This window comes from Corvus cornix, chromosome 19, assembly GCF_000738735.6.
Source record: "Corvus cornix cornix isolate S_Up_H32 chromosome 19, ASM73873v5, whole genome shotgun sequence".
Taxonomy (NCBI): domain Eukaryota; kingdom Metazoa; phylum Chordata; class Aves; order Passeriformes; family Corvidae; genus Corvus; species Corvus cornix.
The window spans coordinates 4,374,480-4,389,074 of NC_046348.1; the positions used below are offsets into that span (position 1 = coordinate 4,374,480).

Here is a 14,595-nt window from a genome sequence, read left to right on the forward strand (position 1 = left end):
CCAGTCTAGCAACAAAGCAGCTGAGTCAGCATTCCCCTTTGATCTGTGGTCCTCCTGTGACAGCCCACTCCTGGCTGTTACTTATCATGCTTTGGTCCCTTTAAGGCATTTACTGCTGTTATTATTCATTAACTGATGCTTATCAATGACATAAAAGAATTTAGGGAGAAACCTTTGTGGAGGGAGGTGATGGTTGTGTGGTGTTTTTGAGGCCAGTACATGATATTATGGTAATTTGGGAATTGTTTGTGCTGAAATGAAGTCTGGAGCCTCCTCAAAGCCTTCCCGGTTATATTTCACTACAGGAAAATGAAGGGGTGGGGGGAATGAAATTCTGGGGAACAGAATTGTTCGAGTGGAAAAAACTGGTGTGGTGCAAAGGACAAAAGGGAGCTGGATTGTTTGTCTGAGCAGCAGGAGCTGGCAGGTGGGTGTCCTCTGGCAGGGCAGGAGAGAGGGGCTGGTGAGTGAGCCCTGTGTGTGCAGTCCTGAATCCAAGTGAGACACGGGGCTGGCCTCAGAGAGACGTGAATCAGCCCTTCCCTCTCTGGCTGTGGCCAGCTGTACCTTTCTTCGCTTTCCAGGATTTTCTCTGTCTGGCTCACTGGAATAGGACAACCAGAGACTGTCCTGACATCACTCCACACTCTGCTGGCTTGTGCTGCTTGGCTCTTGTGTGGGTAACATGTAAAGGCTGGTGGGAACCTCAGCTGGGGCCTGGCAGGACTTTGGGGAGGGGGAAGGAGGTTCTACCTGCCCAAATCCCCTTGGGAAGTCAGGCAGAGTGTGTCGTGTCTGATTTAGTGCTGCAGTTGGGCAGTGTGTGTCGTTGCTGTGATGGTTTTCCTTCTGACTTCCCTCTGCTCCCACACAGATCCAAGCTGGGAGCAAGGCTCATCAAAGGGGTTTGCTTTTACAGAGGAAAATGAGTTATTGCCTTCATTTTTGAAGTACTAAAGCCCATGTCTCTGCAAGGAGACCTTCTGCAGCATGGCCCAGCAAGGTCCTTATTAATCTTTTGGCTTCCACTTTGTTTGAAAAGCTGTGGATGCTTTGCAAAAATGGACTGTAGCAATGAAACAGAGAGTGAAGCAACAGTACACGACTGCTGGTGCTGTACGCAAGAGAAAAATGCTGATTCCCCTTTTTTTCAAGGTTAATTTAAGTTCAGTTTGATCTATGTAGCAATCTAATGAACTCAGTTGTTACTATTCAACAATTGCTAGCATCCTTTAAAAGGTGCTTATGTTTGTTTGGTGTTGTCTGCATTCCTGCTCTGGGTTTTGGAGAAAGATCCCTGTTTCGCTGGATGATCTGGATGTGAAGTTGTCGCTCAGCTCTCCAAACTGTCTTCTTGTAATGTCTCATTTCTCCACAACAACCTGAAGCTGTTTTGAGGAAGGGATGGGATGGGATGGGATGGGATGGGATGGGATGGGATGGGATGGGATGGGATGGGCACACATATCTCTGCCAGTGCCACAGGCTGTTTCCCCCTGGAATTTTGCAGGTTTGCTCTGCAAAGGCAGATGTGGAATTTCATCCTCCCCATAAGCAGAGCTGGATTTTCCTGCCACAGTCCTGCTCCCTCTGGAGAGAGATGAAGTTGAGGTGCTTTGCTGCTTTTGCTCTTTTGAATTTCAGCCCAGAATGACCAAGCTGAACTCTGGGGATAGCAATGGGCAAGACCAGCCTATGGTTTCCTCTTTCCCCACCCTCTTCAGCTTTTACAGCAGCCTCCCTAAAAATGGGGATATAACCAGCAATGGTCTCATCTTTCTTATTACAAGGGTGAGCTGGTTCATCCAAATTGTAAGATCAGTGCCCAAATGAGGTAATAAAAACAACCCTCTGATTTTGGTAATATGAGAGTTGGATCAGAAGGTGAGAAGCGAGAATAAGCACAGAGCAAATGGAATGAAAAATAACTCATTAGGGACCAGAGCTTTTATTGCCCCTGGGGGGGAGGAGAGAGGCTGAGCCGTGGCTCAACTGTGCAGCAGAACCAACTCTTGAGGTGCCTCACACCTTCCTCAGGGCTGCTCTAGGTTGTCCTTGTGCCTATAGGAGGTGTTTCTGCAGGGAGGAAGGTGAAAGAAGATGGAATCAGGTTCTGTCCTGATTCCAGCCTCATTCAGGTTCCACCTCCTGTTTCCAGCTACCACACTATCTCCCCAGGATGGAGTTTCCTTTTCCCATGTGCTCGATACCAGACCCACTGAGTGCCAGAGATCTGAAAGCTTGATTGATAGTGCTGAGCTTGAAATCTACAGAGCACAGGATCTATGTCAGGGAGGATGGTGACCATCCTGGGGTCCAGGACAATAAATTGTGGGGACTGGAAGAAAACTACCCCCTCCCCAAGCTCCAACATGTCACCCTTATTTCTCTCCTATGACATCTTAGTTTACATCCCCACAACACCCCCTGACCCCACGGGAGCCTCGTTGGTGGGACAGCAGAACAAACCCTGCTTTTATTTCATAGCAAAGGTTTCACTTAAGCCAGCACAGCCTCTTAGTGGGAGGTGTGTTCAGCCCTTCCTGAATTTCCTGAGCCTGGTGCTGCGCTCCTGTGTCACAGGACTGAGCCCAGACAAACCTCCGGAGTGGCACGAAGGGCTGGCAGGGATGCAGGGCTGGCAGGGCAGGCAGGACAGGCAGGGCTGCAGGCAGCTGCACACAAATTTCTACTCACTTTGTTCACCCAGTTTCTCTGAGTAAGCCCCACCACAGAGCTGTGGGCAGCATAATATTAATCCCAGGTTTGGGTTGGAGCTGGAGTGCAGCGCCTGATCTGAGCTGATATAACCCAGCCTTATCTCCTGACACCGCTCTTGCGAAGCTCGTGGCATTTCACTTCCAGCTTTAATGCCTGGAGATAGCATTACATATCCAGTGTCTGATTGATTCATTGTGTGATTGATAAATGACATGCATAGTTTTTGCATGAAAACAGTGCCTGTAATGTGATTCCCCACACAGAAGATTCTGAAAGGTTTTAAAGAAAATCTTTGTACCGTGCACAGAATTTGATCAATTCATTGCTATTTTTCTGAAATCAGCCCATTTATTTAGGACAGATTAGCAACAGCACCTTCACCACCCACGTCTTTGGATGGTAAAGCATCATTACTTGGAGTTTTAATGTGATCATTGTATGAAATGTTTCTGTATCTCCCTCTTCTCCCAGGCAGTTGCATGAAATACTGGCAGCTGTCTGGGATGTTTTATAGGGTTTGTCTTTCCTTTCTCTGATAGACAATAAAACAATTCCCTGCTGTAGGGGAGAAATACTTGGAAGATAGCAAATGTTTCACGGTGCTGTGACATGGCTGAGAGATTGGCAGGGGAACCAGAATTGCTTGGCTGTGAGGCTGCTGCTGGTTCTGCAGGGTGGAAGTGAGCAGTTGCTTGATGCTTCAAGGACTTCCATGGATTTTCCATGTTCTGTGTGTGATAGCCACGAGCAGTTATTTCCTTTCCTTTCTGAACAGGAAGGTGTCTTCCTTATTAATCCCTAAGGTTTCCTAATGGCTCTGTGCAGAATGTGTTTCTCCAGCTCCAGCAGTACATTGAATTTAAGGAGGATTTGGGCTGTTTCACAGGTAGCTGTATAATAAGTGGCTGGTTTCTGGTAGCAGTAACAACCTGGAATCAATCCCTGTGAAATTTCCAATTTAACGCTGAGTTTCTGTAGGTCAGTTAATGACTCAAATATTTCTAAGAATAAAATGCAACTTCCTAACTGATTCTTACAAGAAGGAACCATGAATCAAAACTGGGTGGCCAAACTGAATCTTGTGTTACTTTGCATCTATCTCTTGGGGTTTTTTTTCTGATCTGCAATAATCCTGATGATGAGGCAGTTTGGGTACTGACCCTTCTCTCATTTGGGCATCCTGCTGTCTTTCAGAATGACAGAAAAAATCCTTTCCTTCTCAAGGCTAGTAATTTTTGGACCTTATTTCTTATCACTGTTGGATTGAAGGAGCAGTCTGTCCCCTAAGACTGTTCCTTGTGTTTGGCCAATGCTGTAAATCGTTTGCCAGAACAACAAAAAGGCTGCAAAGGCCTCCTTGTCCACTGTTCCCTCCCACAGAGTTTTTTAGTTACAAGTTTGGCATTTTTAGTCAAATGGATTTAATATTTTCATTAAATAACTTTGCAAAATTCTCTTTTCCTGACATGCTGCTTAAGTTTGCCAAGCAAATCCTACGTCTGCATTAGGAGATACTTTTTGGTGTGTTTAATAGCTGGGAACATCGTTTACAAGCTTTAATTTTTTCAGAGAAATACATTTGTGGACAAACAGTAGGTTTTGTCAAGGGAGGTGTGTGAGGAGCCCAAGGGATGTGCTCAGATCCTTTTGTAATTCTGAGTCCAAACATTCAAACTTCCACTTGATTCTAATCAGAAGTTCTAGTGCAGCTTCATAAGTAAAGCAGCACTGTAAGGTAAAAATTACTTTGGGTCCTTTTTCTTTCAATCTGTGCCAAGGTGAACCAGGAAAGGCCCAGTCTCCTCATCTTTTCCCTCATGCTGCTCTCTCCTTGCAGACTTCAGAGCTCCATGGAGGAGAGGAATACATGAGGCATCTGAGCTTGTTTGAGATGAATCCCTGAGCTGAGGGCTCCTCAGCTGGGGGAAGCAGAGCTGATCCCAAAGCCATTGCTGGGCAGAGGGGGCACTTGGTCAAGGCTGACTTCACCTGAAGCTGGTCTGGTTTCACATCCCTGGCACTCCTACATCCCCAGGAGGTCTCAACAATACCTGGGGCAGAAGAATGATGTGATTTTGAGGGTGGAAGGTTATAGCTCCCATGTATTTTTATCAGGTGTTTTAAAGGAACTGATTTCTGAGCTCCTCTGTGTGCTTTGTGTACAGGGCATTGAAGGATTGCTGGATCCTTTCCACATCTGGCTCCTTGGGGTGCCAGCTGTGGCAGGCTGGGGGCCTCAGCAGCAGAGTAAATCCCACTGGGGAGGACATTCAGAGGAGCTCCCCGTGTGCCTCCTGGGACCACAGCCAATCCTTCCCTTGAGCTGTTCTCTCAAGCAAAGCCTCAAGGGTCTGACCTGAGGAGCTCTTGAACAGTGCCTGTGTTTCATCTGAACTGGGAGGGCAGCCTGTGCTTCTGCATCTTCTCTGCCCCAATTCCCCTCCAGAAGGTACCTGCTGAGGAAACTGTTGCATTTTCCATCCTTTTTTTGGAAATCTTGTAGCACTCTTTGTAGAAAGAACAAGAACTGTGCTACCTGATAGAAGCCTTTGGTCCATATTTTGCCCTTCTATGCATCATCTAATGACATAAACCTCACCTTTTGCTCTGCACTGGGTCACTACAATGACATCAGCTAGTGCTCCCCCCATAATCTATCAATGCAACAAAAACTCCTCCATGCATTAATTATCTTGTCCCTTTAGCCAAAGCCTCTAAGATGTTTTAAGGATGAAGTCACCCACGTTCTCTCTGGGCACCCAGCTCCTCAGATTTTGGTGGACACTTACTGGATGTCATTTGGCTTTTGAAACCAAGCACTTGTGTCTGTGCTGGAGCCTTGTGTTCACAGGTCCCACACTGCTGTGAGAGAGAGACCATTCCCCATCACATTTGGTAAAACTCCCTCTTTAGATCTGTCTTGATGAATGATTAAAAAACTCTTATATTGCCAAATGATTTGCTATGAAGAAAGATATGTCCAACAAGTTATGCAATTACCATTATTAATCAGCTTGTGTCTCTACAAGATCAAGGGAATCTTACTTTACACTGGAATTTTTAGCTGATGAGCTGGATTCATGCAGTTTCTTTTCCTCCTCTTCAGAGAGGGATGGAAGGGAGTTGATTCCACCAATGCTTCAAGAGACCAAATATCCCCTGTTTATTAATTAATAATATCCATCTGGATTTTTATCCAAAGAAAAAGCATTCTGAGCCCTGTCATATCAACTTTTACATCTTTGGAAGCCTGGCTGTTCTTCCCTTGTTTCTAACACCTACCTAGTTACAGGACATCAGGAATGTGAGCAGAGGACAGATGATGGGAGGAGGCCGCCCTTGTGAAATCTTTTTTTGATGAGTGGGAACAACAAAAATAGGGTTCTGGAAAGCCACTACAAGCCAAAAAAAAGTCCTCTGACACTGAACATCTCAAGAAGATGAAAACCGTCCTCCCATTTCCATTGTCCCTGGCCTGAGCTTTTGATCTGACGCAAGAAATGTGGTATTTGTCTGAAGTGGAGAAAGTTTATGCTGGCAAAAGGAGGAGGTGGGTTGAGTAAGCTGGGACTGAGCTCCAGGCACACAACGCTCGTGTCCCCGCGGAGGGCTGGGAGCGGAGCGGGATCCACAGCCAGGCTTCGAGCCCCGGCAGTGGAGCAGGAGCCAGACCCTGCCCTGGGAGCCTGGCGGGTCTGGGAGCCCTGGGGTGAGTCCTGCAGGCAGCAGCCTCTGGTGCTGGCCCTGGAGCCTGGGCCAGGGCAGGGTCATCCCCTGGTTCCTGAGCGTTCACACGGCTCCTGCGGCCGGCCCGGCTCCCGCATGGTGCTGGCAGCAGATGTGGCTCCGTTTCAGTCCTTTCCAGCCTCCTGACCCAGCTCAGCTGCATCTGAGCCCTGGGGTCTGGAGCCAGAGACAAACCCTCGTGCTGTTGGAACCTCTCTTGCTAGAGGCTCCAGTTCAGCACGGCCATTTAGGCTGATTTGAGTTTTTCCTTCCATTCATGCAGAAAGACAAAAGTTTGAGTGTTTTCCTGAGTTGAGGCCATCCTTCAACTCGGACTGCACAGTGCAAGGTGGGGAGGAAAGGGGGTTTTGTGTCCTGCAGGGATCTGCTGTCCTGGCACCACAAGCAGCAACCATTGTCCTCCTCTCTGCCTTCCCTGGTTGGCTGGCGAGTGACATCACCCACGGCGGCAAGGCATATTTCATTTATCTGGTGGCATGAGGATGTTTGCTGCCTCCACTTCTCACGGAGGCAGAACTTTTGTGTTGGAAGTGGTAACAGCAACACTGGTGGCCACTGCTTGCAATGAAGATTCCCAGTGAAAACCACACATTCTTCCCTTGGTGTTATCCCTCTCTCTACCTCAACCTTATTGAGGTAGACTAGAATTGACTAGAAAATACCAAGATTTTAGTCTTGAGATTTTAATACACTGCACATTTTGCTAATTTTCTTTCTGGCTGTGAGCCTCTGTGGTATCATTTTCCAGCAGTTTACTCAAAGGGCTCAAAACTTTCTTTTTTTTGTTTGATGAAAGTGGGAATTCTCCTTGAGTCCCCTGACTACAGCAATGGCAGCCTTAAGAAAAACAGAACGTGACAGAAAATGGATGAATGGCTCCAGTGCTATTGCAATAATGTGTAAAGAGCCCGTTTGTGCTCTGTGCTGTGTGAGCTGTGAGAGGACACTCCTTGTTGAAAGAGCCATGTGTAGTTTGAGATTTTTGAATGTGACTAAATCCCTTGTGCTTCTCCTTCTTTAGTTTGGCTCTGTGGATCTCACGGATGTGAGAGCTCTCTTCTTTCTGCTTTATTTCTTTTGGGCATTTCTTCAGTCCTAATCATAAAAACTAGAATTTCTCAGCAATTTCAAGTCTGGAGACTTCCTGACCTCTATCATTTCGTGCCCAGGGAAAATAAACTTGTTACTATGGTTTTGAGCCTTAATGACTGCAAAGTATATATAGTCAATTTATAACAGCACATACTGGATTATCCTGTGCATGCCTTTACAGCTTTTACAGCATTTATCAGCAGAGTGCTCATTTAAAACATGTTGTTTTAATGAAAAGGATACCGTTGCCACTGTTTTGTGTTGATTATGTGGTAACACATTTTTATTATCACCCATAAAAATGATTTGGAGCTGTTCCACTCCAGATGCGACCTTCAGCAGAGCCATGCTCGCACCGCCCGTGAGGGCCACGGGCCCCTGTGGTTTGCAGGGCCCTGACCATGGCTGCAGTGATTTAATATCCCTGTTCCCACAGCTCTGCAAAACACTGTCCAAGACAGCCCCTGTGTGCCCCTTCCTTGCAGCTGGAGCATCCCACCCCTGCCCTGGCTGCAGCCCCTCTAATTTGCCACCTCCAGGGTTAGTTCTGCCTCTCTGCCCAAGCACATTTTGGCAGCGTCCAGGTGTTTGCTAGGGAAGTAAAAGGATGATATAATAAATAATATAAAGTGATTCAGAAAAGGTCTTCAGCTCACACTCAAGTCCCATGGCAATGGGAGTTAAGCACAATTATGGTAAGGCACATGCTTAAGTGTTTGTTGAACTGATAACACATTTCCTGGAAAGTCTGACAAATAAATCATTGGGTAGGAGCACAGAGTGCAAAAGGCAGATGGAACTGATTCCTTCCTGCCTGGCATCAGGCAAACCTGGTGAAGAAAAGCATTGTGACCTTACTCCTTTTTGCTGTACTCAGAAAGCAGAACTGTGAATGTGTGAATAAAGATCCTTGCAATAAAGGAAGAATTTTGCTTGTTTGCAAGAGTGAGGTTCAGTTCCCTTGCACTTAACCCAGCTCCCAGTTTAATTAGTTTCTGATTCACCCCCATCAGGCCAGTACATTCTGCAGGAAGTTCATCATTTCTGGCGCTGCTGCAGTACTGGCTCTCACCAGGCCTTGCAATAAAGAAGTGATAAACCTTGTAATAATTGCAAGTTAAAAACAAACAAGCAGAGCCAAGTCACTCTCATTTATAATTGCAGTGTGACTTCATTATGTAAAGACAACACAGTGTGTAAAAGCTGAAACTTCTAGGGATTTAGTGGAAAGTTTGAGCCACGTTCCCTTTTATTTCCCTTATCCCTAAATCAGTATTGCTTAGGTGGTTTTCAAGCAGGAAAAGATGATGCTGTAACAAACCTCAGTGTTGCATGCCTAGGAAAATGTTCCCATGTAGCCATGTTAGAGACCAACCCCAGTTTCATGGAGGCCACGAGTGGTCAGGGAGCACAGCCTGATGAACAGCCTGAATCATGTGGGGATAGTGGGGTCACTTTGTCAAGGAGTGAAGGTTGTAAATGGCCCAAACACCCCAGGGATGCCTGTTGGGATGTGGGTTTATTTGAAGGTTGTGTGTTTGCAAGGCCTAGAAACTGCTGTGAGTTTTGATAATATCCTGTTGCTTCTCAGCAGAGCTCTTTGAGGAAATAGCATGCTTTTTTTTTTTTTTTTTTTGATTTGCTTCAAAGTTAAAGCATTTGAACCGTTTAAAAGCTCCATCTTCTCCATCATCTTTAATTTGGTCGGTATTTGTGCTTTAACAACCGGTACTTGTCCTCAGTTTGCTACCCTGGGCCTGCAGGTACAGCCCTTCACCTCAGCCCAGCTCTCAGTAATTTCTCATCTTCTGACTCTGGGTTTGAACACCAGGGAAGTGCTGTGTCCCCAGCACCAGCTTTGGTCCCTGGTTTCATGTTTCCCACTAGGGACACAATCCCACGTGAGGCTGAGCCCCTCTGGAGGCAGCGAAGTCCTCCCCAAGGAGGCTTGTGGGGATACACTCACAATTAACACAGCAGCTTCCTACGCTAATTGCTGCCGATTTCCAGAAACCAATAAAGCTTTAACACCAAAATCTTGTGGTCTGGGACCAGAGTTATTCCCAGCTCCTGCTGGCAAGGAGAGGAGTTTCAGGACCTCTTCAGGAATTGAGCCCGTGTATGAAACCATCCAGATCACAGATCACAGAATATTCTGATTTGGAGGGACCCACAAGGACCATCAAGTCCAACTCTTAATTGAAGGGCCCATTTAGGGACTGAACCCACAACTCTGGGGTTGTGAGGACCCTTCTCTAAGATCCAGCTGACCTTGTTTGTGTTCCCCACATTCTCCTGTGCAGATCCTGCTGCTCGAGGCTGCGGAGAGGAGCCCAGCCCTGGAGAACAACCTGCCCATCACCGGCACCACAGCCACGTGGTACGATGACCTGCTGCCAGACGCCTTTCCCCTGCTGAACCCCAGCACTGTCCTGAGGAAAACCATGGGATCTGCTGGTAAGCCTGGCCTGCTCTTCACCAAATCACCCATCCTACACGCACAATGCCTTTGGGGTAGCTGAAAAGGACCCTGGGTCTGCTCTATGCTTGAAGCTGCAGAGCAGAGGGGTTGGGAGGTCTCTGTCCTTCCTTGAGTTCAGCCAGAGCAGAGATGTCCTTGGAAGGAAGCAGCAAAGGAGGAAACCCATGAAGCTGCATTTTGCCAGCCGTGGTGGCCTGTGGGAGCCACAGTTTCTGTTGGCACAAACATCTGCTGGGAGCTGAATTTGGGTCTGTTCGAGTTCTGTTAACCCCAGTAGGCCCACTGGGCCTGCCCATGGACTTGTTTTAAGTCCAGAGGCTGTGGGTTTTGAGACCTGGGTGCACATCAAAACATTTCCTGAGGAAACCCCAGAGAGCCATCTGGATCACGCTGGGCCAGTTCCTGCTCACCTACTGAGCACCAAATGCAGTATTTCCCTGTCTGGGAGCAGTGCTGGGATAGAGGAAAGGGCTGCACAGGTCATTCTCGGTTTTATTGGGACAAAAAACTTTGCCATGAATAGCAGCATGAGTTGCAGTCTGCTTTGTATTTTCTAAATTTGCCATAAACACAATGGGCTGTTTTATGATCCCTCTTGTGGCATGGAAAAAAAATACACTCATGAGAAAGTCTCCCTCTCAGCCCATTTGGCCAGACAGATCCCCATGCATTGAATTTCCTTGACCTTGGCATCTTTATTCAAGATCCCTGCTCTCTGCTTCCAAAGCCCTGTCTGTCTGCTGCTTTGCTTGCTCCCAGAGGAATTCTTTATTCTTTAGGGCCTGCTTTGCTTTTTTCTTCTTCTTTTTTTTTTTTCTTTCCATTTTTTCGGCCCGAGCAGTTTATCATGGCAGCCCTTCCTGACTGCAGCAGACTTGGAGCAACCAACACAGTCCAGATGTTGTCCCTGTTTATGATTTGACATGATGCCACAACATGGAGGGAGGTTTGCTAACAGTATGATCTACAAAGTATTCTCAGAACCACAGCCACAGCTGCCAGGAACTGAATTAGAGCAGTTTCCCCCAGTGTCCATTATATGCTCATTCTGCCTTTTCCATGTCATTTATTTTTGCTGTGGCAGTATCTCTGCACCTGCATTTCGCCGCACCAAAGTCAGCCCAGTGAAATGCTGGTGACTCTGGGCCTTCCACCCCAAGTCATCTCCCCGTGGAGGCTCCTTACACATGGCCATGTCCTGCTGGGCACAGAGCAGTGGCTGCCTCTCCCCCAGGCTTTTGGCAGTGCTGCCAAGCAGAACAGCTTCCCTGTAGCACTTTGGTCAGGCTCAGCCCATGGTCCAGGGTCAGCACCTTCCACCCCTGCAGCAAAGCCAGGCAGTCACTGGTGGTCACATCCTGAAAGCAGGTGGTGATGTTGATGCCTTGAAGTGGCTGCCTGAAAACAGAGGCTAGACAAGATTAAAAGAATAAAAGTAGGTATTTATTTGAAGGGCCTTCAAAGGCACACCCTGGGCAGTCCAAAGCCTCCACCCAAGATGGACCCTGGGTCACGGGTTCTTCACACTTTTATAGGTTTGGTCCATTTGCATATCAGGGTTAATTCTCCAGTTATAACTTCAGTTAATGATGTAATTACCCCAAGTTTTCCCCTCCTCTCAAAGGCTTTAGTTTACACATTTTGGGGCCTGGGACAACAAGGCGTCCTTGAGTTCAGGCCTAGAGAGGGTTTGTTATGTCTAACCAGCATGAGAGAACAGTAACTAACAGGCTGTATGAAGTTTCAGAGTTACATACTGGATTTGAAAAATATAAAAGTTAAAACCTAAGGCATCAATGTCTGAGCTGTGTGTGAGCCTGTTGTGTCAGCCAGGTTCCAGGCTGTGTGTGTGCTCCCAGGTGTAGTCCTTGCTCACTGTTACCCTTTGGTTTTCTGGCCTTGATTTATTTAACCTGGTGTGGAATGACTGTGGCATAATAATGGAATCAGGAAGGCACTGGAGCGTTTCAAGCCAGGACAGTGTCTTTTAGCAATTAGAAATAATCAGTTCAGTTGCTCGTTGACACGTGGCTGCCTGCTGGAGCCTCTACCCAACCTCTGTGGGCTTCAAATACTTGCTTTGCAAAGGAGCTGTGGGGATATTTCATGGATCTGGGTCCACATTTGGCCTCCTTCCCTCCCCACACCAGTCTGTGTCCACAATTCAAAGCCAGCCAAAAAAACTCAGCATGGATTTTGGTGGACTGAAGGGAACTCCACACAATTTAGGGTGGAGGGGAACTGCCCATTCTGCATGATTTCAACACTGTGCCGTGACTTGTTGCTCAAAGCTGCCCCCAGGTTTCTCTTACAGAGATCTCAGGAAATCTTTCATCATGTGGGATATTGGAGTAGGTGGAAGTCAAACCTGAGTGTCCTGAGTGATTTGGGGCTGTGGAAAGCTAAGCCTCTGTCCCTCCCACCTCTTCCCCACAGCCTTTTGTGAAACATTCCCTACTTTGCCCTGCTTCTGGGTGTTCAGCCAAAATAAATCCCAGCCCTACCTTGCATGCCACCAAGCTGGATGGATCAAGGGCAGGATGCTGAGGCCTGACACAAAGGTGGGTGATAAGGACAGGATGCTGTGAGCTCTGGGAGTGTTTCTGGATGACCCTGTAGCTCTGGGTTGGCTGATGCCTCTCCAGGCTGAGGTCCAGGAAAACTTGCTACTGTTTATGAGGGTAGTTATTTCTTCTGTGAGTGACAGGGCTGAGAATAGACAATCATTTAAAAGCAATCAGTGCTGTTGAGACAGCTGCACCACTGGCCTTTTTGATCAGCTTTTAATCAACAGAATACATTTTTCTGAGTATTAAGAAAATATATATAGTCTGGCTGAGCCAGTTGGCAGCAAGAGACCTAATTTTTCATATCTCTCTTTTTTTCTCCTATTCTTTTTTTTTTCTGGTTTTTTTTTTTAAATTTTTTTTTTATTATTATTTTTACCCTGCCCTTCTTAAACAGAGCCTAAAGGACCCAGAGGTGCAGAGGAGCAGCTGATACCACAGGGTAAGTTCATAGTTTCTGCTGTTTCTCTTTCAAAGCACAAACTGTTGTTATGCCCAGTCCTGTACTTAAGCCCCAAAAAGCAGGAGGGTCCTGTGGCCAGGAACTCTTTGGAGTCTCACAGATGAAGAGGCTGGATGTGTTCTTTGGGCTTTATCTGATTGTGGGCTGCTTTGGTTGGAGAGGCCAAACACCAGTTTTATCATCTCTGAGACATTAATTCCCACACAAGGGTGGACAGCACTGTCTGATGGAGAGGCAGATCATGGAAGCACATGTGGCCAGAGCCAGCAGGGCATGTCCTGAGTGATGGGAGAAAACTCTTCTCTAGCTGGTATTACCTGCCAGGGACATCAGGGGCCTCTGGGGTGCTCGGGGCATCACTTTCCTAAGCTCCATACAAACAGGGCAGCCCCACTCCTGTGCAGGAAAACCCCTGGGGAAGGAGGGGAGCAGATGGTGTGTTGCAGGTTAATGACAGAGCCAGGAAGAAAATCCAGGTCTCTGCACATCTGATTTGGTTTCCAGCAGTAGATTACTCACCCTCTGCCTTTTAAAAATATTTTTCCTGTGGTCTTTTGCTTCATATATTTTGGAGGATAGACGCTCACCATGGGCTTCAGCTCTCTGGAAGCATTGCCACTGCAGCAGAGCTGATTTATACCAGCTGAAGATTTGGTCTCCCCCGTTTTCCCTGAATCCTTCCCTCTTTCTTCTCCCTTTTGCACTTGTCTCTTTTAAGCTGGTAACTCCATTTGTCACCAGTATGAGCACTAGCCTGACACATTACCCAGTGCTGCTTCTCCCAGCCTTTCCTTCAGCGCTTCGCCCCCCAGGGAAGGAAGTGCCAGTTTCTCTAAAGCTCTGCTGCAACAGTGTGATTGAGGATGCTGCAGGAAATGATTGCTCCTGGTCTGCAGGACTTCATGGGATTGAGTTACAAGGTTGGAGTGAAGGATTGAGGGTGATTTACACAAGTGAGGGAACGTTCTGATCCACACTCAGCAGCACAGCGTGTCCTGCTTGCAAAACAGTTTCTGCTGTTCTCCCCTCTGTGCTGGAAAGAATTTGCTGCAGTGAAGTTTCAGGTGTGCTGGGGTTTTTTTTTAGGGCTAGAAGCTGTTTCCAGTGCTGTGAACAAATGCTCTTGCTTTCCTAAAAGGGCTTCTGATCACTTGTCTGGGCTTCCCAGGACAGCATCCCCTGCCAGGGGAGATCCATTAAAGGAGCACTTCTATCCATAGAAAAGGCTGCAGTTTGTGTCCTGTGGATAAGGAAGCTGATCCAAATTAAAACCTGACCTTAATTCCTTCTTCAATACTCAAATCAGATCTTTATTGATGACTGAATGTAACAGAAGTACAGGCACACACTCCCACTCAAAGCCAGTGAGAAATGTCATTTCTCCAGTCTGCCCAGTTCATCATGGATTGAAGGTGGAGAGATTTCACTTTTTTGTAAGAAAAACCAATTTGGATATCTCTCCAAAATGGAAAAAGAAGAGAGGAAGGGGAATCTTTCCAGGGGGTCTGATATTGGGGGATTAT

General features: G+C 47.0%; 1 protein-coding gene across 7 annotated transcripts in view; it reads left to right on the plus strand.

Annotated features, from left to right (window-relative positions):
- The window catches only part of COL26A1 (collagen type XXVI alpha 1 chain), a 166,796-nt gene that overhangs the window by 126,879 nt on the left and 25,322 nt on the right, over positions 1 to 14,595 (plus strand). For all 7 annotated transcript variants that reach the window (XM_039562993.1, XM_039562994.1, XM_039562992.1 and 4 more), the window contains 2 exons: positions 9,864 to 10,017; positions 13,007 to 13,051. In XM_039562993.1, the coding sequence (XP_039418927.1) occupies positions 9,864 to 10,017; positions 13,007 to 13,051 (199 nt within the window). The remainder of the gene's footprint in view (positions 1 to 9,863; positions 10,018 to 13,006; positions 13,052 to 14,595) is intronic.